The following is a 24,313-nucleotide window of genomic DNA, read 5'->3' as shown; positions in this document are numbered from 1 at the left end:
TGAGACTGATTTAGTTAACAGTGGTACTTGACACAGATCATGATGTGGAATGGAGACAAGGCCATGATGGGCCACTTATGAGCTGATGGGTCTTCAAAGAGAGAAGAATGGATCAGATAAGTAAAGAGGAAACAAGGAGATGCTCATGTAGACAGAGGGTGAACCAGCCGCGCAAGCTCCATCAGACAGAGGCTGGACTGACCTGTGATCCTGAGTGACAGGTGAAGAGGCCCAGCTCCCGCCTCTCTAGTTCTTCTCCTGCAGGGTTTGGTTGTGTTTGGTTTATCCATTTCTGCCTATATCCCTGCAATAACCTCTTCCCCTCTTTTTACTTTAAGTGGATTCCTGTTTCCTGTGACTGACAGGACTTTGAGGGGACTGACATTTCTGGATGTGACTTGCTTAGAGGCATGTTTCACAACATTGAATCTTATGTCCAGAATTTTGCCTTATATAGTGGTGAGAAGAATATAAAGCTAAACACGAATGGCTTCTAGTGAACATCTCATGGTGATGAGCAACACACAGTGGGTGCACTGGGACTGTAGATTTTGATGTTGATATTTAAAGGTTTTTGTAATTAGAAACAATTTTTTGTCATTCTGATGTGTGGATAAAACAGGAAATAATAGCAATATCATGCCCTGTATTTGCTTTGTTATGGATGGACATTTTAAACATTGCAACACGGCTTTCTAGAGAGTCAGGGCAACAACCACAGTAGGCTCCTGAGTTGAGTCAGAAAATCATGACCACTTATTCATCCTATTATATTTATCCAGCAGCAGCTAGGAACTATCTAAAAAATACTAAATAGCTTTTCCATAATGACTACAGAAGCTTAAGTTGAAGCAGAAATGGGAAATATAAGGATGAAATTACAGACTGTAAAGACGATTAGACACAAAAAAAGTCTTTATAAGAGAAGCACAGAAGTACTTTACCTGGGGCCTCTAATGTCAGAATGTCAGACAAATGTTTCTGAATTAGTTTAAGTGCAACATTGCTTGGAGGTGGATTATTAATTAAGGATAATAGTGATAGTATGCTTCTATTGATGTAAGGATGTACATTTGGCAAAACATTTAATGTGTATTTTCTCATTTGGGAATTCCCCTTTTTGGTTCCATCTTTTTTTTTTTTTTTCCTGGACAAGTCTTGCTCCATCACCCAGGCTGGGGTACAGTGGCACGATCACAGCTCGCTGTAGCCTGAAACTCCTAGGCTCAACTGATCCTCCTGCCTCTGTCTCCCATGTAGCTAGGACTATAGGTGTGCACCACCATGCCTACTAATTTTTTTACTTTAAAATTTTTCTTTTAGAGACAGGGGTCTCACTATTTTTCCCAGGCTGGTCTCGAATTCCTGGGCTCAAGTGATCCTCCTGCCTCGGCCTCCCAAAGTGCTGGGATTACAGGTGTGAGCAACTGTGCCCAGCTGAGTTCCATTATTTTTAAGGAGATCAGATTCAAGAAAGATCACAGAAGCTCCTGGTTATTCATCCTACTTTTTACTTACAGTTTGGGTTTGGCCAGAACTGGAGGGGGCTCTTTCACAGGGGAAGAAGGCTCTGGGGTTTTTGTTGCCTGTCCGTTGAACCTCTCCTGGAAAGAATCGGGCCTGGTCTGTCTGGTGGTCACCACACCGGCCTCGGAGGATGCTTCACTTCCTTTGTCATCTTCAGGCAGGTTGAAGTGCACACGAAGCCCAATCCTGGAGCTGGACCGGGGCTCATTGTGGTTCACCAGAACCCCCTCAAGTTTGGGTTTGGGGGGTTGTTCCACAGACAGAGGCTCTGAGTGGGTTGGGGAGGGCTGTGGCTCAATAGCTGCCAGGTTGGTGGTGGAGTTGGCTGAGTGAAGAGACCCGTTGTTGCTGAGGTCCTCATTTCCTGAAAGGACAATCACAGGACCTGAGCTGTCAGCCACTGTAAGCCTGAATTGGGGCATGTGCACAAATGGGAAAGTGTTCACACCAGATGAATGTGTGAATGGGAAAATGCTGGTCAAAAACAGATCATCATTGGGGCATTAAAGAATGGTAAGGATACAAAAAAAATTAAAAATAAAAAACTAAATTTAAAATCTAAGTACCCTTTTGAGAAGAAATTTAGAAATTTATTGAGGAGATATTCTCTTAGGAAATAAAATGACAACAGCAGGTTAACTGGGGTGGTGGCTGTAAGCGCAATAAGAAATTGAAAATTGGACACTGTTCAAGAACATTTTCCTCAATAATTCAAATATTTTTAGGAGGGCCAAGCCAGCTTTCTATGAAAAACAGTAAGGAATGGTAACACAAAATCTGCATATTCAAACTCAAAGTCATAGGCTAAACTGTTCTGGCATTAAAGGGTCCTTACCTCTCACGTGCAGCTGTGCAATGCTTGACACTGTGCCGTATTTGTTGCTTGCAGTACATGTGAAGCACCCAGAATCTTCTGCAAACACCTCAGCAATGACCAAGGTGCAAATCTCCTCTATATGCCAGTGAAACAGAATGGTTACTGACTTAATTATGAAAACAGAATTATAGAATTTACTGATATCAGATGATGATTCTACAAAGTCAATATAAAAAGCTGGCTATATTAATTCTTTGAAAACAATTGGTTAAAACAATTATTTGATTGAATTGACTGATTAGTAGGCAAAATGAGTCAAAGAATGTAGAAACAATAACTCCATGCAGACAGGCCACGTGCTAACAAGGGGATTTTTTTTTTTTTTTAGACGGAGTCTCGCTCTGTGGCCCAGGCTGGAGTGCAGTGGCAAGGTCTCGACTGACTGCAGCCTCCACCTCCCAGGTTCAAGCGATTCTCCTGCCTCAGCCTCCCGAGTAGCTGGGACTACAGGCGTGTGCCACCAAGCCCGGCTAATTTTTGTATTTTTAGTAGAGACGAGGTTTTGCCGTGTTGGCAGGCTGGTCTCAAACTCCCGACCTCAGGTGATCTGCCTGCCTCAGCCTCCCAAAGTCCTGGGATTACAGGCGTGAGCCCCCATGCCCGGCCTGACAAGGGGATTTTGTAAAAATATGGATTCTCAGATGATCTTCTATTTTTATGTCATCAGTACAGATGGCAAAAATAGAAATGAATAACAATAAACTTTTTAAAAATCACAAAAACAAATTAGGAGTCAAAGGAAAAGGAAGTTTCTGTGAAATTAAAGGACTAATAAAACATTTTCTAAGCCCAGATCTCTATTTCCCTGGGGAACTTTTGCACTGAGATTATTTTAAACAAGGACCACAATTTAAAATTGGACAGCAAATAAATATTTTGCTTTACTAGTAGTAATGAGCTGATAGAGTAACTTGAAATTCTGTGTGAAAGAAGAGTGAAATGCATTTCTACTTTTGTATTACTGTGGTAATTCTTATGGATTACTCTGATACACTGTGAACGATGATTCTCTGTGAATAACTACAGAGGTGATTCCCAAGTAGAACCACATGATTACAGTCCAAAATTATTAAAGTTAGATATTCCTTGACAGCTAATAAAGAGGAGGTATAAGACAGTAGCATAAACCTCCAGTTATCACTCCATTGAACTGACATTAAAAACAAAATTATTTAAAAATAGTTGCATTAGGAGAAACTTGGCAGGCATCTCAGTGCTTCATGATAATTGAATTGAATTAACTAGACCATTTCTAGGAAATCTGGCCAGGGGGGCATGGCAGGCAGTATTGAGTATTGCTGTTTGAACGTGTCCCCCAGTGCTCATGTGCTGGAAACAATCCCCAATGCTTCAGTGTTGGGATGTGGAGCCTAAAGGGAGGTGTTTAGGTCATGATGCCTCTGCCCTAATAAATGGATAAATGTTGTGATCGTGGGATTGGGTTCATCATGAAAGTAAGAGTGGCCCCCTCTCTCTCTCCCTCCCTTCTCTTGTGCACTTGCTCTCTTGCTCTTCTGCCTTCTGCCATGGAATAGCACAGCATAAAGGCCCTCACCAGATGCAGGCCCCTTGATCTTGGGCTTTCCAGCCTCCAGAACTGTAAGAAATAAATCCCTGTTCTTTATTAAAAATCACCCAGTTTCAGGTATTCTGTTACAGCAGCACACAGTGGACCAAGGCAAGTACCTACTCAGTAACTCTTCATCCTCCTATCTCCTTGTTGATAGAACCCTGGCTTTGTCTACTCTACTTGGAGTGGTCATATGTTTCGAAGAAAACTGGCCCCTCTCAGCCTCAGGTGGTAAATCATGACTGGTCTAAGCCAGTCAAGCTAACTCTATTCTTGTTAAGTGGTAGTTAAGACACACAATTCCAGTCAGTGTGATATTGAAACCATCACCACAGGGTTGACAAGAATTGCATGTTAGGTTCTGGACAGAAATATAGTTAAGCATTAATCAGGCTGCACTTTGACCCACTTTCTTTGTCACTAAAAGTCACATAGCACTAGATCCTGACCTTTTGCATCCCCTTGTTCCTATAGATAGGATTTCTGACATTAGGATCATAAGACTGTTTAAGAATTGATTTGCATCCCCATTGTTGCTATAGACAGGATTTCTTTTATTTTTTATTTATTTATTTTTGAGATGGAGTCTCGCTCTGTCACCCAGACTGGAGTGCAGTGGTGCGATCTTGTTTCACTGCAAGCTCTGCCTCCCGGGTTCACACCATTCTCTCGCCTCAGCCTCCCGAGTAGCTGGGACTACAGGTGCCCGCCACCATGCCCGGCTAATTTTTTTGTATTTTTTTTAGTAGAGACAGGGTTTCACTGTGTTAGCCAGGATGGTGTCGATCTCCTGACCTCATGATCCACCCGCCTCGGCCTCCCAAAGTGCTGGGATTACAGGCGTGAGCCACTGCACCCAGCCGCTATAGACAGGATTTCTAACATCAGAATCATAAGGCTTCTATTTTTTTTTGAGACAAGGTCTTGTTCTGTTGCCCAGGCTGGAGTGTAGAGGCATAATCTTGGCTCACTGCAACCTCCACCTCCCAGGCTTGAGTGATCCTCCCACCTGAGCCTCCCGAGTAGCTGGGACCACAGACATGCACCACCATGCCTGGCTAATTTTTAAGTTTTTGTAGAGGTAGGAGTCTCGCTATGTTGCCCAGGCTGGTCTTTAACTCGTGTGCTCAAGCAATCCTCCTACCAAAGTGTTGGGATCACAGGTGTGAGCCACTGTGCCTAGCCTCATAAGGCTTTTGTTTAAGGATCTCTTAAGACATTTTTTCAGACCATGAATTCCAGCAACTAGTTTGAAGACCCCCACAGAAGATCGAGATCAGCATGAGAACCCGGCTTCTTCATCTCCCTGTCCCATGACTTCACCCCGCACTTTTCAACCAACCAGTGATCTCCGCTCTTCAACCCACTTAAAACCCTTAAAAACCCTACCCCAGCTAATTTTTGTAAATTTAGTAGAGATGGGGTTGTATGTATGTTGGCCAGGCTGGTTTCGAACTCCCAACCTCAGGTGATCCACCAGCCTCAGCCTCCCAAAGTGCTGGGATTACAGACGTGAGCCACCATGCCCGGCCTGAAGACAGAATTATAATAATGAGATCACAAACCAGCTTTCTCTCACAAGGTTGCAAATACAATCTGATTTTTCTGGGTGGTCACAGAGAGGGCATTCAGATGTTTATGGCCTGTTTTGTGAGTGACTTGTATTTTCTAACTTTGCCTACTGTCACTTGTATCTCATCTTAGTATCCTCCCAACCAAATCGAATAACATCACAGATATTTTATTGAATCTCTGCAAGCTTCAAAATCTGATGACGCATAAGTTTTGAGATACCTAGGCTATGGAAATGAAATTGACCTAGCATTATAAAAATTGCTTTGCTTAGTTTTGAGAGGGCTCAAATGGTGGCCATTTATGGAGGAAAAATATTCCTAAGAAACACTTCTCAATAAACAAGAACCAGCTGCATTCATATGAGGTATTAAATATATATTCCAGATTTGCACATGCACCCCTCCTCTCCTCCTACAATAATAGCTACAGTTCATTTGGATGGTTTTTTTTTTTTTGAGCCCAGGCTGGACTGTAGTGTCACGATCTCGGCTCACTGCAACCTCCACCTCCCAGGCTCAAGCGATTCTCCTGCCTCAGCCTCCTAGGTAGCTGGGATTACAGACGTGTGCCACCATGCCTGGCTAATTTTTGCATTTTTAGTAGAGATGGGGTTTCATTTTGTCATGTTGGCCAGGCTGGTCTTGAACTTCTGATCTCAAGTGATCTGCCCGCCTCGGCCTCCCAAAGTGCTGGAATTACAGGCATGAGCCACTGCACCTGGCCCATTTGGATCTTTTTTTCCTAAAACTTTATTTTTCACTTTTTATTCATCTCAGTGTAACTTCATTATGTATTCTTGTATATATAAAATCACTCATATACTAATAAATTAAAGTTGAAATCATCTTTACCTGGCTCTGCCATGGATCGAGGTTCTAAAAGAAAAGAAAAGAAAAGATTCTGAGCATCATTTATTTTACTGAGAAACTACATGTTCATCAGAAGCTTCCTATAGAATTTCAGTCTCTTGCACACTCAGGAGTGATACAATAAGGTTATGTGACAATATTAAGTAAGATGACCCGAACAGGGACAGGATGGATATACAGAAAGGCAGCAAAAGAGCAACAACTTTTTTTTTTTTTTTTTTTTGAGACTGAGTTTCACTCTTGTTGCCCAGGCTGGAGTGCAATGGCCTGCAACCTCTGCCTCCTGGGTTCAGGCAATTCTCCTGCTTCAGCCTCCCAAGTAGCTGGAATTACAGGCATGTACCACCACGCCTGGCTAATTTTTGTATTTTTAATACAGATGGGGTTTCATCATGTTGGCCAGGCTGGTCTTGAACTCCTAACCTCAGGTGATCTGCCCACCTCAGCCTCCCAAAGTGCTGGGATTACAGGCATGAGCCACCGCGCCTTGCCCAAGAGCAACAATTAAATGATATTGCTTCCTCTTGAAATAAATCTGGGTTTCACTTGGGGTACATAAACCTTAGCCAAGGAGGTTTCTGAGTTAGTTGTATTTCAGAAATGACTCTTGCTCTTATTGGCACTCATTCAGCCTTACCTGAAAAAGGTTTGTGAAGATTGAGGGATTGTTCTTGGCTTTGGGGTCTGATATCCTAACAAAGTGTACACTATACCTCCTGCTCTGAGGTTTCTAAGATTAAGAGCCTCAAGATAGATCATAGTTTTTTCAAGAGTAGGCTTTTTTTTTTTGAGACGAAGTCTTGCTCTGTTGCCCAGGCTGGAGTACAGTGGCAAGATCTCGGCTCACTGCAACCTTCGCCTCCTGGGTTCAAGTGATTCTCCTGCCTCAGGCTCCTGCGTGGCTGGGACTACAGGCACCTGTCACCACACTCAGCTAATTTTTGTATTTTTAGTAGAGACGGGGTTTCACCACGTTGGCCAGGCTGGTCTCAAACTTCTGGCCTCACGCCCGCCTCGGCCTCCCAAAGTGCTGGGATTAAAAGGCATGAGCCACCATGTCCAGCCAAGAGTAGGTTCTTATCTTAAAATTCTTTGGGCTTCATGAAAGTGCCCACGGTGGTACTGAATACAGGTGTTTGATTGATATTGAATTGCCAACACTCAAAAAGTAGTTGTTGAACTTAGTTTTAATCTTCTACACTGGTAGACCCATTGAAGTTTTTTCTTCTCTCTCTCTCAGTTTTTTTTTTTTTTTTTTTTGAGATAAGTTCTCACTCTGTTAGCTCAGGCTGGAATGCAGTGGCGTGATCTCAGCTCACTGCAACTCTGCCTCCTGGGTTCAAGTGATTCTCCTGCCCCAACCTTCAGAGTAGCTGGGACTACAGGTGCATGCCACCACACATGGCTGAGTTTTTTTTTTTTCTTTTTTTTTCTTTTTTTGGTGGAAACAGGGTTGCACCATGTTGGCCAGGCTAGTCTCAAACTACTGACCTCAAGTGATCCGTCTGCCTTGGCCTGGCCTCCCAAAGTCTTGGGATTACAGGTGTGAGCCACTGTGCCCAGCATCTCTCAGTTTAAATGGCATTCAGAATATATTGTTGTTGCTGCTACTACCAATAAAACCTGACAGTAGCTCTGAGTCATATGTCACACTGATCTACAGACTACTATTTTGTGATAGGCAGAAAAAGATTAAGAAAAAAGCAAATAACTCACCACAAAAAATGATGTGTGTGAGGTAATACATATGTTCATTAGCTCAATTTAGCCATTCTACAATGTATATATATTTCAAAACATCATGTCGTACATGGTAAATTGTAAAATTTTTATTAATCAATGTAAAAAATAAAAAAATAAACAAAAGTTATACATGTTAATTATGGAAAAACTAAAAAAATACAGAAATGCAAAAGGAAGTAAAACAATTGACCCTAGACTCACTGCCCAGAGAAAGACTGCCAATATTTTAGCAAATTTTTTTCCCGAGTTTTTCTATAATAGATTGTTCTACATAGTTAATACAACATATTTTTAAAAAGCAAGTATGTTGCAATGTAGTTTATGGCTGAAATGGGTCAAGGAGAAAGCACTGCATGACAAGGTGAAAGCGTTGTGCGATGAGAAAAGAAGAATTAACCATGTAAATTTCTAAATAATTCTTACAATAAAAAAGAGCAAGAACCCAATGTGAAATAAAGAAATACAAAGACTTAAGTAAATATGAAAAAGAAAAGTTTCATCCCAGATTTAATTAGTGAAGTGCAGATTAAAACAAGTGTCCCCATTTTTGGCCTATAAAATTAGTGAAGATTTTTAATAAAATGGTTAACACTCATTGTTGGTGAAGGTGTGAGATGAAAGGCATTCCCATGTATTGTTGGTTGTAGTAGGATATAGCTAGGGCGACGTGTGTCCCAGTTCAACTGGGACAGACCTAGTTTATGCCTGGGATCCCTGTATAATTATTAATAGCATCCTCTTTCACTCCCCCAAAGGATCTCATTTTGGCTGATTAATTGTGTGATCATCCTAAATTTAGTTCAACCCTTTGGGGTGGCATCTTGGCAACATATTTTAAAAGCCTTAAAAAAGGTAAATTTATAGCAGCAATGCTCGTACTAGAAATTTATTCCAAGGCAATAACTGTAGATATTCACAGCTACTGGAGAGGCTGAGGCAAGATAATCGCTTGAACCAAGGAGGTGGAGGTTGCAGTGAGCCGAGATTGTGCCACTGCACTCCAGCCTGGGTGACAGAGTGAGATTCCATCTTAAAAAATAATAATAATAAGGAGGCTCTGTGTTTATTGACATGGAAAGGTGTTCATTAAATGTTGAGTAAATAATCAATTTACAAAAAAGAATATGATGCTTTTCTTTAAAAACTATGCATGGAAAAATTCTTGGAGAACATATACTGAGATTAACAGGAGTATGATTACAGGTGTGTTTTATTCTTTTTGACTATATTTTTAATTAGTTGTTAAAAAGTTATAAAAATAAGTGTACAATAAGTTCATAAAAACGAGATATCAGAAAATAATTTAAAGCATTAACTTACTTTTCTGTAAAATCCTAAAATCTGGAGAATCTTCTATTAAAGTCCCTTCTCTATACCACTCAACCTTAGGAGATGGAGCTCCTTTTACTCTGCATTCAAAGACAACCAGCTGACCCTCAGAAGCTGACAAATTTTGTAGCATCTATAATGATAAGAAGAATGTAGTTAGAACAAAAAAGTACACATTTTTGTAATCTAGTTCTGGTGTTGAATTTTAGAAGAAGATGCCATCTCCATATTTGGATTTTTCTCCAAAGCATCTACATCTCTAGCAGCTTCAGTTCTGTGGATGTGCATTCAGAAGTAGTTTTGAGAGCTTGTTTGGAGGTTCTAGCAGGGGAGCGCGGCTATGTCTATGCCCTTGACCTAAGATCGGTCCTCCTCTATCAGGGATGGTCATCTTCTTCCACTGAGCGCACAGCTTCAGGAGGGACACACATGGAACAGTGAGGGAGAAAGAGGACACCCGCATAGCCAGCCTGATCAGCTGAATTAATTCTGGCCATCAATGGGGTGACGGATATCACAGCCAGATTGCCCTCACATCCCAAAAGTAGGTTTGAAGACAGAATCATCTGAGCCCATATAAAGCTTTTCCCTCACTTTGTTTTCCTTTCTCTCTCTACCAATGCTAAGTAAATTTATTAAATATTAGGCAAGACATTTTGAGTAATGTAGCTACTTTTAATATAGTATCTTTGGGGTTGTTGTTTTGGTTTGGGTTTTTTTTTTTTTTTTTGGCCAGGGGTTTTTTTGTTTGTTTGTTTGTTTGTTTGTTTTTTCTGAGACAGGGTCTCACTCTCTTTCCCAGGCTGGTGTGCAGTGTTGTGATCACGGCTCACTGCAGCTTCAACCTCCCAGGCTCAAGCGATCCTCTCACCTCAGCTTCCTGAATAGCTGGGACTAAAGGCACAGGTCACCACGCCCGGCTAATTTTTTTTTTTTTTTTTTTTTTTTTTTTTTGTAGAAACAGGGTTTTGCCATGTTGCCTAGTCTGGTGTCAAACTTCTGGGCTCAAGTGATCCACCCGCCTCGGCCTCCCAAAGTGCTGGGATTACAGGCTTGAGCTACCGCACCCGGCCTCAGTACCTCTGTTCTGAAATGCCCAAGTGGTGTTTGATTTCCAGAAATAATAATAATCTTTAAATCTGCAGTGAGTATCTACTACATGTGCTCAACATAGGAGTGATGTATTAGTCCACAAAAGAACGTGGCTGCTCATAATGTGGAAGGGTTTTATGGCCCAAGTAACTGGTTCTGTCTTCCTAGCTTTGCCTTGTTTACATTCTGCAGTCCTGGAAATTGATTTTCATTTTGCTGTTTTGTTTTTCTTATGTGGTCTTTACAGGATAGCCTCACTAATCTGTTGAGGAATAAAAACAATCACAATCTTTATAAAATCCTAGTCACACATACAGTCATATGTCATTGTAAAATACGTTGTAAATTTGCGAAGGAATCACTAAATGCTTTTCCACACTCCCACAATAAAAGGTTTATAAAGACCACTTTGAATTGTAAGATATCAGTGTATTCTGTACTAGACTCTAGAAGATAATAAAATGCACATTGTTTCACAACTAGTTTCTTATTCATCATGGTTTGTGAGCTGAAAACCTTACATTCTTTTCTGTAGTTGGCACTTCATGTGATTATGAAATGCTTCTTCGGCACATGTATTGGCATATTTCTGTTTTTCATTTGGCCCAAAGACTGTAAGCATAAAAAGGTTACAACTAAACTTTCTCCACAAACTCTGTAAGCAACAAACGCTGCATGGCTTTCTATTATTACAATTTTTGGACCTGCATTTAGGAAATACTGGCTCTTGCTTCAGAGAAGAGGAAAGCCAATCGTTTTTTCTCTTTTGTCATTCGCTGTTATGAATATTTCGTTATTTTTTACAGTTCTTGTCTGAACAACTTATGATATTCTGTACTTGGTCCTATCGTACTTAATAGCATTTACCTAAGGAGAACGTGGAACTGGGGAAAACCTCATAGCACTAGCTGTGTAAGAGACTTTCACCTCAGGGATGTTATGCATTGATATTGTGACAGCCAGGGGGCACTGTAGTTCAATGTTAGTGTTTTATTCTTTCTGAGGTCCCAAATTTGCTGAAGTAATTCAGGACGGGATTAGCACCGAGCGGTTTCTGAATTAATAAAGAACTATTTGACCGAAAAATCTAATTATTATTTGTCTTCCCAAAACATCTACTAATGACAAGAACGGAAAACAGGAAGCATCAGTGAATTTTGGGTGCTCCCGGCAAACTGGTGAGTACGTCCTCCACCCTGGCCTCTGAGCAAATTGTGTGCTCAAATGGCAGCTTTGGGGCCCATTGAAAACTTTAATGGCACTTAGACACCCTCCTGGAGCTTATACATAATAAAGTTTTTGTTCCTTCTTGAGGCAAACCAATTAGAAAACCAAACCAAACCTCAAAAAAGGTGGTGGTGGCAGAAGGGGTTGAGTAAATGAAACAGTACATTCACAGTAGAATGAGGTCAATCTAATATGCTCTGACATGGCCTAAAGTTCAGCTCAGATATATGAGCCAGTTCTCAATCTGCAGAGGTTACACGAAAGCCCTGCTTGCAAAAGGATCTTGAGAAAATATGTTGCTCATAATTTAAACCATCAGTTGGTTGTTATTCATTTGACATCAAAGGCCAAGACTTTATGTCCTATTCAAGAGCCCAGCCTAGTTATGTGAGATACTACAGTGTATGGAATGGGCCTCCTAATGTCTGTGATGGAAGCTCATTCCAGTGTGGCACATCATCGATACTCAGTAAAGGAGGTAGCAAGGGTCATCTCACAAGCCACTTAGAAAACTGTTAAGAGTCGTAGTTATAAGGATGATGATGGTTGTTATTGCTGAAAGCTGCTTTTCTACAAAGTTTCATGAGAAAGAGCTGGCTCACATTGCCACAGATCAGGATCCAAACCAGTTACACTATTAGAACATAGTGTAGCTGTCATCACATTCATCACAGCAGTAGGTCTTAGGTTGTTTGTTACTAATGGCATGGGGTGTACAGACTTGATCATATTCATTTCAGCTTCACTGACAACAAATGAGACAGACCAAACAGTCTCCAACTAGCAAAGATTAAGTTAGTCTTTTCTAGGAATTATGAGTCTGGGCTAAAGTCACTATAACCAAAGATCTACAACCTCCTCAGGTATGCAGTATTCAAAGTGCAAATCTATCTTGGGTGTCATCACTAAACTGGTCATCTGGGAGGACATTCTTTGTAAGGTGACTTGACAACATAGAGACTTAGGAAGCATGTCTTCTTCCATGGCCATTTGACATTTTGCTTTTTTTCTCTATTCCTCCTAAAGACACTCTGAAGTCACAAAGTAATGAAAATAATAATTTCTTCTTAGCTGAAATGGAAGGGTTTTTTTGTTTTGTTTTGTTTTTTGTTGTTTTGTTTTTTGAGATGGAGTCTCGCTCTGTCACCCAGGCTGGAGTGCAGTGGTATGATCTCGGGTCACTGCAACCTCCACTTCCTGGGTTCAAGTGATTCTCCTGCCTCAGCCTCCCAAGTAGCTGGGACCATAGGCAAATGCCACCATGCCCGGCTAATTTTTGTGTTTTTAGTTAGAGATGGGGTTTTGCCATCTTGACCAGGCTGGTCTTGAACTCTTGGCCTCAAGTGATCCTCCTGCCTCAACCTCCCGAAGTACTGGAATTACAGTTGTGAGCCACCGTGCCTGGCCTGAAATGGAAGTTATTTGCCACAGAATAAATGTGCGCCTGCTTTGTGCCCAGCACCATGCCCACTACTATAAATGTGAGTTGAAAGGATATAGTTCTTGCTTAGTAGATCTATAACCACAAACATAATGCTGGGACATCCTTGAGAAAGAGCATCTGCCTTATTGGTTAAAAGATGTCAGCTACAAGGTTCGTTTTGCCATTTTATTTGTTTTTCAATCCAGTTGATAATTTTGCACCTTGGAAGATGCTGCAAATGCACAGTGCTTTAGGCTGGAGTTGGATCAAAGTGGTTTTTACTGATAAAGAACTGTTCGATTGAAAGCTCTTTTGCCCCTTGACTGTCACAAGTGCCCCATGCAATCATTGAGTAAGAAAAGTCTCCAGAATTGATTGAATGGGGAGAGGGGCCCATGAACTCCAGAAATCTGGATCCCACTACCGGCCCAGTTATTTCAGGGTTTCCTGCCTTTGCTGTTATATAATGAAGTGCTCTTTTTCAATTTCTCACTTCCCCTACCCCCTTGCACTCTTCAAATTACTGCTGAAGCAGCTGGGGCCAGGGCTGCTGCAGCCTTGAAAGCCTGCCAAAGCAGCTGCTGCTGGGGTGGGAGCAGTGATAGGAGTAAGATTCTAATTTGATCATCGACCTCCCTTCACACTCAAGAAGTGTGAGTGCTGTTTTCCCCGCATAAACAGAGCAAAAGTATTTTTGATACTGCGTAGAGGATGGAGGATAGTCTATCTCTATCCACAGTTAAAGAGCATTTAAAAACATAGGTATCACCTAAGAGTAGAGTAGTGAACTAGTTTTGGAATCCCACAGTCCTCTCTCAAATTTTACCACTGTTTTGCTGGGCTACTCTCCTTTTTATTTTAACTTTCTTTAAAAGAAGATAAGTACTTCGCTGTCACCAGCGGAGGAAGGAGTTAAATAAAACTCTGCTCTCTAAGCGTTGCTTTAAAAAAAAAAACTGGCTTCTTGCCACAATTGGCAAAGAAATGCTTTGTTGGGCAGTATAGAAAGTGAGTCATAGGGAACGGAATGCCAGAAGTCCCTAAACAAGTAAATAGAGCAGGAATAAGCCAAACAAACATATGCAAATAATCTGTTATCATGGCTCATAGCCACATGATACCATCCATCACTGGTGGCTCTGACTCAGAAATTTGCTAATGACACTGGCAGTGACTATGACCTCAATCCTGCCCTCACTGATGGAAACTAACGCAAGCACATCATTGCTGATAAGTCTTTCTGGAATCTGAGCCACTGCCTATCCTAGTGCCCAATGCCTGAACAATCCTTATCCCATTTATGGAGGCAAAAGCACATATCCTGACGAGGCTGAGAAAGCCTCGTCAGGGTTTGGGTCTGTGTACTAAGGACCATTTTCCCACCATGAAGCTATTTCTTTTAGATATTATATCTAACAAAATATGTTAATGATTAATTCATTTTCCTATTTTTATTTATCAAAAGTATATGCATCTGCCAATCAGAGCATCTAATTATTAATAGAAGGAGCTAATCAGAATCACCACACAAACGCAGCTCAATCTGTGGCTGTAATCAGCTCATGAAAATTAAATGTAAAGAATAAATGTGGCCGGGCACCGTGGCTCACGCCTGTAATCCCAACACTTTGGGAGGCTGAGGTGGGCGGATCACCTGAGGTCGGAGTTCCAGACCAGCCAGGGCAACATGGTGAAACTCCGTCTCTACTAAAAATACAAAATTTAGCCAGGCATGGCGGTGCACACCTATAGTCCCAGCTATTCAGGAGGCTGAGACATGAGAATCGCTTGAACCCAGGAGGTGAAGGTTGCACTGAGCCAAGATCATGCCACTGCACTCCAGCTTGGGTGACAGAGGGAGACTCTGTCTAAATAAAATAAAATAAAATAAAAAAGTAAAATAAAATAAATGTTAGCTAGGTGTGGTGGCTCATGCTGTTAATCCCAGCACTTTGGGAAGCTGAGGTGAGCGGATCTGAGGTCAGGAGTTTGAGACCAGGCTGACCAACATGGTGAAACCTCATGTCTACTAAAAATACAAAAGATTAGCCAGGCATGGTGGTGGATGCCTGTAATTCCAGCTACTTGGGAGGCTGAGGCAGGAGAATCGCTTAAACCCGGGAGGCCAAGGTTGCAGTGAGCCGAGATCATGCCATTGCACTCCAGCCTGGGCAACAAGAGTGAAACTCCATCTCAAAAAACAAACAAACAAATAAATAAATGTTAAAGTCCTATTGGACTTTTCAAAATAATAACAACTTTTTACCTATTGTTGCCTCTATGGACTCCTATCTAGATATTAGAGACAGTCTTCAAGGTGAACGGGAGAGATCGAAAGGTAAACAGCTTTACTGTCGTGATAAATGTGCCAGAGGTATGCTCTGGGTGATATGCGTCAACCAAAAATGAAATTCTTAGCACACACCCGCTCTGCACCCTCCTCTGCCTGCCCCCTACCATCTGAATGGACCCCTCCTCTCAGCAAGGGCATTCTGAAGCTAACCTGAAAACTAGTTCAGGTCATGATGGGAAGGGGACGTGCCTCATTATACCCTCCTGGAATTACTGATAGAACAGACTCTACGTCTGATAAGATCTGATAAAAAACATTTACAATCTATTCTCTGAAGGCTGCTCCTGGAGGCTTCATCTGCATGATAAAACCTTGGTCTCTACAACCCCTTATCCTAATCCAGACATTCCTTTCTATTGTTAATAACTCTTTCAACCAATTGTCAATCCAAAAAATATTTGAATCTGCCTATGACTTGGAAGGCCCCACTTCCAGTTGTCCTGCCTTTCCAGACCAAATCAATGTACATCTTACATGTACAGATTGATGTCTCATGTTTCCCTAAAGGTATAAAACCAAGCTGTACCCAGACCACCTTTGGCATATGTTCTCAGAATCTCCTGAGGGCTCTGTCACAGGCCATGGTCACTCATATTTGGCTGAGAATAAATCTCTTCCAACTATTTTACAGAGTTGGACTCTTTTCATGGACATAGATGCAGGGAAGACACAGTAACCTAGGAAGATTTGAAATTGAGTGGAGATATCACCTGATATCCCTCTGATGTCACCTGTCTGGGCAGATGGAGTTGAGGAAGGGAAGAGGCGGGAGACTTTAGCTGAGACTGAGTATAAACTATCTTGTGGTTTAGCTGCCTTTGAAGAGTCAGCACTATCTCTAAGGTGTGACAAACTGACATGATAAATTAAAGTGTCTGTGGCACTTAATCACTGTTTTAAGGTTAGATGACTTAGCAATGACGATAAGAGTCAATAAGAAGTAGCTCTCTTAGCTATGTTACAAACACACATACACCCCCCGCATAAAGGTCCACCTATAACTCCTCATCAAAGTCTTGTATCCACCAAATCACAACATGTTGCTCTCCTACTTCAAGACTTTGAAAATAGTAAAGCTAAAATCTCAAATGTAGGTTATGAACTGAACTTGAAAAATTGAGAGGCATCTTGTTTCACATAAGAATGTTTGCCTAACTGATATGGATGTTGGTAAACATGGTTGTTCGCTCTAGACTCCATGCTGGGTTTCGGAAAACCATCTTGAATGATCTGATACAGCAGAACTCCCATGAAATGGATGCTTCTGTAGAAGTTGTGGATTTAGCTCTTCCTTTAAGGATCAGTACTCACTAGAAAAATAGCCCATTTTTTCCATTTTGCTCAAACCAGGATTTCTCAGCTTCAACACTGTTGACATTTTGAGCTAGACAATTTTTGTTGGGGGGGGCTGTCATCCTATGTGTTTTAGGATGTTTAGCACCATTCCTGGATGCCAGGAACGCAACCCCCCAGTTGTGACAACAAAAGTGCCAATGACTCCGAAGGGCAAAATTAACCATGATTGAGAACCATTGCTCTAAACCAAAGCATACTTCAAAGAGGATAAAATCTATTTGGGCCTAAGTTTGGTGTTTATACAAACAATAAACTGTAAATCCAGGCATAGATGCTGCCTATTTGGTCCTCATAATACCATAAAATCCAATGTGATTCAATTTTTTCATCTTCACACTCACTGGCTTGGGCAACATATAAACACAGTCTGATAGTCCGAGAATTGGGAGAACTTGTTTGTAGTCCTGATTCTGCCACTAACTGGATCTGTGACATTGGCTACATGGCTTCATCTCTCTGGCCCTCCCTTGGTTTTTCATTTGTAAATGAATGTGCTTGATTAAATTTTCTAGGGCTAAGTACAAAGATTATGAGACTCCGAATTTGATGCCACCTCAATAGTTGATACTATGGAATAGAAAAAGAAAGCTCTTTGTCCTAGAAGGAGGGAGGCTTTATGTTAAACCTCCTAACAGCATTTAACTCCATCTCCTTGAGCACCTAAGCCAGGTACCTGCAATTGAATTTTTCTAAAAATTCAGAGAAACCTTTGGAGTAATATGTGGCTAGAAATTTATCACTTGACCTCTAGAGGTGGCTTCTATGTTGAACAGTTGTATAATGGCCACAGAGATCACTGTGGTAAGAGGCAAAGACATTTCTCTCATTACTAAAACTGTTATTAGAAATCTGGGATTTGAAGCGATACTGTAGTAACTAACAAAACAACCCAAACCCTATACTGTATATACAGAAGACCAAATCCTGAGATAAAAATGAATAAATTTTGTATCCTATAACTTTGGGTGCTGTGGTATCTTTAAAGCCATGACAGAAAGAAGTAATATTTTTATTACCTTTGTAAACACAGGAGCTGCAATGATAGGTTTTCCATCCAATCCTTGCAAGTAATTGGTGGGGCTCTGACACTGGTAGAAGAGAACCAACAGTAAATTAATTGTTACTAATATTATTAGATGGATAGTGAGACATAACAAACCTATAGAATTTGGTATATGAAATGCATCCCAAACCAAAAAACTGATGTATTCTAAGTTTATGAATCACAGACTTCAAATTTTAGACTGAATTGACTCTATTTCTCTCTAGGTCATGGTGGCTATAAAATATGTGCTGCCTATCCCCATGCCAACCCTTCACATATAGATCTATGGATCTATGTCATTAACCCTAAACCTCCGAAGAGGTTCCGTAGAACCCCTGGGGCTACACAGATCACAGTTTGAAAACCAATGGATTAGAACTAAAACTTGACCCCTCTGCACTACTAAATGGGTTGGATAATTTTTAAAACGAGATAGTAGATAAATATATTTAAATACATTGATCATCAATAAAGAAATATATCAGGCTGGGTATGGTGGCTCACAGCTGTAATTCTAGCACTTTGGGAGGCTGAGGTGGGAGGATGGCTTGAGGCCAGGAGTTCAAGACCAGCCTGGGCAACACAGTGAGATCTCGTCTCTACAAATAATTTTTTCAAAAATAGAAAAAAATATATGTATATAAAAGAAATATATCAATAACAAGTAATATGTTTATTTAGATAGTATGACTTCATATTTTTTAAAGTCTATGCATATATATATATATTCTTCTATATGCATAGACAATGCCTGGAACTACCTACTAGAAACTACTAACATGAAGTACCTCTGAGGAGTGAAGGCACTGGAGTAGAATCTTTACTTAATACATTTTTTGGGGGGGGCGGGGTGGGAGGACAGGGTCTTATTCTGTTGCCCAGGCTGGAGTGCAGCTATGCTATCACAGGTCACTGTGGCCTTGACCTCTCAGGCTCAAGTGATCCTCCCATGTCAGCCTCCCGAGTAGCTGGGATCATAGGTGCGTGCCACCATGCCTGGCTAATTTTTTTTTATTTTTTGTAGAGATAGGGTCTTGCTATGTTGCCCAGACTGGTCTCAAACTCCTGGACTCAAGCAATCCTCCCACCTTGGCCTCCCAAAGTGCTGAGATCACAGGTGTGAGCCACCACACCTGGCATACTTCTGTACTTTTAAAGTGTTTTTACAATAAGCAGGTATCATTATTATTAACTTGAAGGATGAGAACCTTTGCTGTTTTCTAAAAAATAACTACATGCTTGCTTCGTCTTAGAAAGTGGAATTCTCTGCAGCTCCATGAACCTAATCAGGTTTTATGATATAGAGTGTTTGTTCTAGGCCAGTCTGAGAGCTGACAGCTCACTGCATATGTAATCAGCACCCTTTATAAAGCTGAAAAGCCAGGGACTAATTTGTAAAGCGTTTCTTTCCCTCAGAAATTTGCCTATTGAAGCCCGAGAATATGTTCCCAAAGCAACAGGAACCACAGCTCTCAAACATCAGAAATACAAGGTGATTATCCTGATGATGGAGTTGCACCTGAGAAAAACACGATCATGCCATGCAAGATGGTCATGGTCATCATGCCTGTCTGTCACAGTGGATGGCACTTGTGTTTCACTTGGATTCTTGTACCTGCTGGATGGTTGCCACACGAGGTTGGGCCACCAAATGCTGGGCTTGGGGTACTGCTGGAGGAATGGCTGCAGAGGTAGTGGGAGGAGATGACACCTCATTTGGCTTCTGGATTCTGAGAAATTGTTAAAATATAGATTATGAAACAGACCTATCACTCTTTGTGAAAATTATTTTAGGAAAACTAGTAATGGCATCACTGCTTACAGGTGAGTGTAATAAAAATCTTGGTTTGATGATATTTTACAAAAGTTGACCAAGGGCATTTTTGCTACACACTTTGTTAGGCAATGCAAACACGAAAATGCATAAGACACCATTCCTGTCCTTGGGCCATTATTCTCAGTGTAGCCAGGGAGTCAAACATATTAACAGTTAACTGAGATCCAAGACAAATGCAGTGATGGAAGCATGCGCAGAAGGTAATTTTTTGAGATTTGTTTTGTTGTTACCCTCGGTATTTTCCCTCCCCCTCCCATTTCAAGTAAGAGGCCAGGCTTTGTAAATCTATATCTCTGATCCAAGACAGGGTCTCTCATATATAAAACTTAACCTCTGAGAATTTGGCATGGCAGAAAGCAGAAACGGCATGAAGTCAACAAGCTCTTCAAGTTTACACAAATTAAATTAAAGAGAGTATTTGATGGGCAAGAGAGCCAGCAAGTATTCTTGAGAAGGCTGCAGAGGGGAGATTATTTTAGTTTTGTTGTGAAAGAGACAGAGGTCTGTGGATCTTGCCAGAGAACCTGACCCCAGGGAGAACCTACGTCCAGAGGGGAAGGCCATCTCTCTCAGTAAACGGCTCCCAGTCTTGTTAAAGATATCCGTAATTACACGTGTCAGAAAGCAACAAGCTCTGGACTTGAAGAGAACTTGGGATTTGAGACGTGGGCCTCTCACCTGTAACCCATGGAGAGATGACTGATGACAGAGGGCTTTCCTTTGGCCTAGGTGTTATATCTCTTTGCCTCAGCTTCCTCATCTCTAAAATGGGGAAATAATAATTCCTGGAGGTGGCACGGTGGCTCACACCTATAATCCCAGCACTCTGGGAGGTTGAAGTGGATGGATCACCTAAGGCCAAGAGTTCAAGACCAGCCTGGTCAATATGGGGAAACCCCATCTCTACCAAAAATACAAAAAAGTTAGCCAGGCATGGTGGCGTGCGCCTGTAATTCCAGCTTCTTGGAAGGCTGAGGTGGGAGAATCGTTTGAACCTGGGTGGCAGAGGTTGCAGTGAGCTGAGATTGCACCACAGCACTCTAGCCTGGGCAACAGAGCAACACTCTGTCTCAAAATAAACAAATGAATAATAAAAAATTCTTATCTCATAGGGTTTTGTGAGGATTAAATAAGATAATTCATGTAATGTGTTTAGAATGGTGCTTGCTCCAAAACTGCTCTCTCTCTCTATGGCTCATTGTAAAACTGTGAGGGGTAAAGTGACACTCAATACCAGACTGGATGTTTTCCCTAACCAGGCAGCATCTGGTCTCAAGCAGAATGATGTGCTAATGCAAAGCCAATCCGTGTATCCAAAGCATCTGTTTTCTTCTTCTACAATAATAGAATACCTGATTTCTTTACATGGTTACTCCAAATAAAGACTACATATCCCAACATTCACTGCAGCTAGGTGTGGCCACATGGGTACTTTCTGGTTACGGGATATGAGGGATAGTGGTATATGCATTTTAAGAGAGATGACCTTAAAAGGCTGATGAGCATTTATTTCTTTCTATTTTAGCCTAAGAAGATGAGAGCAACATCTTAGTGTGAGATAAAGCAGAAAGCAGGAAGCACAGAGGAACCTAGTGGAATGTGGGGTCATTTTACCCACCAAATCCAGATTTGTATGTAAATAAGAAATAAATATCTGTTTCATTTAAGTCACAGTTAATTTGAGTCTCTATGATACACAACTGAGGCTAAATCCCAACAACTACAAGTGGATTTAGAGCAAATAAATAAATGGGATATTTCTTGCTTATTTAAGTTTATAGATCAAAATTCATACCCCTTAGGTTTGTAACACATTATGGGAGCCACAAGGAAGCAGTGATGCGTGTGCAATAGGGGAGAAGTTTATTACAGAGCTCAAAGAGAAAGAACATTTAGACTGGGTTTTGTAGGATAAATAAGAGTTTGCTAGACAGAGAAGATAGGGCAATCCTAGCAAAGTGAACAGCTTGAACAAAGGAGTGAAGACGAACTATACATGATTTGGGTGAGATGTCAACAATGTAGACAGCCTGAGGTGGGGAAGGAAGGAGGGGACAGAAAAACCTGGTTGATGCTCTACTGAATAAGGCTTTGTATGTACGCCATGTTAAGATTTTTTAAAAATGTTGCTGTTTGTTTTGTGTTTGATTTTTGTTTTCTCATAGATAATAATCTTTTCATGAGTCAGGAAAACAATAGGATCAGAGTCCTGATCTCTTTTAGAGAATAACTGGTTGTAGTTTGGACACTATAAAAGAGAAAAAAAGGCAGAAGCAGACAGGAAGCCTCTAAGGAGGTGGTTGGCATAAAAAGCAGGAGAGAAGGATGAGTTGAATCAAGGCCACGAGAATGATAAAAGAAGGGGGTAAAAGAGGAATCATTTACTCTGGTTATGACTGTTCATATCTGCACAAAAGCTAGAAGCAAATTATCAACCATTTCAAGGTAGGCATAAACAAGGGATTTCTGCCCTTAAGGAGCTCATCCTCTGTAGGGAGTAAATTGGAAAGATTCAAATTAATCTGCTAGGCAAGACTTAAGCAAAAGTAGGGTCTTCTTCAAATCCACTCAATTTGTTTGTTTATTTATTTATTTATTTATTTTTGTGGTCAAACCCTGGAGCCACCCTTCTTAAGTTCTAGTAACCAATTAATAGTTCTCTTTGAGCTATTAATTGATCTGAGGATGCTAAAGCTATAAGATAGAAAATCAGAATTACCGATTCATCTCTTCCTTGTTAGGGTCCCCTTCTGAGTCAGAAGAAGACACCCCTGGAAAAATAAAAACAAGACATAAGATTGTTAAGATGGCAATTTCTTAAATTGGTTCCTAAACACGACATAAGATTTTTAAGATGATACTTTGATAACCTGATTCCTAAATATCTGAATACCTACAGAATCTTAGAAATGAACTCAGTGATGCCGGGCATGGTGGCTCACACCTGTAATCCCAGCACTTTGGGAGGCCGAGTCGGGTGGATCACCTGAGATCCGGAGTTCGAGACCAGCCTGACCAACATGAAGAAACCCCATCTCTACTAAAAATACAAAATTAGCCGGGCATGGTGGTGCATGCCTATAATCCCAGCTACTCTGGAGGCTGAAGCAGGAGAATGGCTTGAACCTGGAAGATGGAGGTTGCTGTGAGCCAAGATCGCGCTATTGCACTCCAGCCTGGGCAACAAGAGAAAAACTCCGTCTCAAGAAAAAAAAAAAAAAAGAAATGAACTCAGTGATTCACTACACTAACACCCAACTTGTCAAACGAGGAAATAGGCCCTAAGAAGTTGAAGGAATTGCTCAAGGTCACATGTCTAGTTAGTGGTACTATTCAAATTAACTGACCCAACTTCTAAGGGTTCTTGTATGTAAAACACCTGCTGATGCCTTTGGCCTAACAGAGCAGTATTTGCAGACATTCTCTGGTGTTCGTAAGTCCTCTTGCTCTTGGCCTACACAGATTGAATACAAGAAGGGATTACACTGGATTCCAAACATTGTACGTGTAGGTGGATGCTCTTCCTTCCAGTCCTAATATTAAAAGTCATACTTCATTGTGAGAGAGGGGGTGTTTAAAGTCTTTTTGTCACAAAGGAAAAAAAACCCCAGTAATCCAGTTTGAGCACTGTTAGCAGAGCTTTGATCCTGGATTTACTTCTCAAGATAGTGCATTCCACGAAGATATGTAACAGCTAAATCTGGAGGTATTTATTGGACTCCAAAAATGTGAGGATAAAAACACATACACATACAACACATTTCTATTCATGTATTTATTCAAAAAATGTTTATCAAATACTCACTATGTACTTGGTACTATGTAAGTACCTAGTACAAGTACACATTGGAGATATAAATAAGTCATGGCCTTACAATCTAGTTGATAAACGGGCATCTATACCATAATAATATGTTGAAATGCTAAAACCAAGGCATACATAAGGTATTACTGGTGGAAAAAGTGCTAAAGAATGATCTGCAGACAAAATTCAAAGGATAAGATAAAATAGGAACACAAATATAGGTAGATACAAAGGAGCATGGTTGATTTTTTTCACCTCAAATTAATCATATAAACTTGATGCCAATGTAAATGCCTTTCCAGTGTTCCCAAATGGTATCCATGCATCTATCCTTGACTCCCTGCAGTATATTTTCAAACAGCAGCCAGAGTGACTGTTAAGTCAGATCGTCCGGGCACAGTGACTCACACCTATAATCCCAGCACTTTGGGAGGCCGAGGTGGGCAGATCACTTGAGGTGAGGAGTTCAAGACCAGCCTGGCCAACAAGGGGAAACCTCATCTCTACTAAAAATACAAAAATTAGCAAGGTGTGGTGGTGCATGCCTGTATTCCCAGCTACTTGGGAGGCTGGGGCACGAGAATCACTTGAACCCGGGAGGCGGAGGTTGCAGTGGGCGGAGATGGTGTCACTGCACTCCAGCCTGGGCAATAGAGTGAGACTCTGTCTTAAAAACAAAACAAAA

The 24,313-nt window shown here is 41.1% G+C and overlaps 1 protein-coding gene across 3 annotated transcripts in view; it reads right to left on the bottom strand.

Moving 5' to 3' along the window:
- MYPN (myopalladin) overlaps nucleotides 1–24,313 on the bottom strand; it is a 106,203-nt gene that overhangs the window by 43,889 nt on the left and 38,001 nt on the right. For all 3 annotated transcript variants that reach the window (XM_003258210.3, XM_003258209.2, XM_004091108.2), the window contains 7 exons: nucleotides 22,543–22,594; nucleotides 19,602–19,716; nucleotides 17,958–18,029; nucleotides 9,482–9,623; nucleotides 6,401–6,424; nucleotides 2,363–2,479; nucleotides 1,519–1,891 (listed from right to left, as the gene is read on the bottom strand). In XM_003258210.3, the coding sequence (XP_003258258.2) occupies nucleotides 1,519–1,891; nucleotides 2,363–2,479; nucleotides 6,401–6,424; nucleotides 9,482–9,623; nucleotides 17,958–18,029; nucleotides 19,602–19,716; nucleotides 22,543–22,594 (895 nt within the window). The remainder of the gene's footprint in view (nucleotides 1–1,518; nucleotides 1,892–2,362; nucleotides 2,480–6,400; nucleotides 6,425–9,481; nucleotides 9,624–17,957; nucleotides 18,030–19,601; nucleotides 19,717–22,542; nucleotides 22,595–24,313) is intronic.

The sequence above is a fragment of the Nomascus leucogenys genome, chromosome 18 (genome assembly GCF_006542625.1).
Source record: "Nomascus leucogenys isolate Asia chromosome 18, Asia_NLE_v1, whole genome shotgun sequence".
In the NCBI taxonomy this organism is placed as follows: domain Eukaryota; kingdom Metazoa; phylum Chordata; class Mammalia; order Primates; family Hylobatidae; genus Nomascus; species Nomascus leucogenys.
This window is presented reverse-complemented; position numbering and strand designations above follow the sequence as displayed.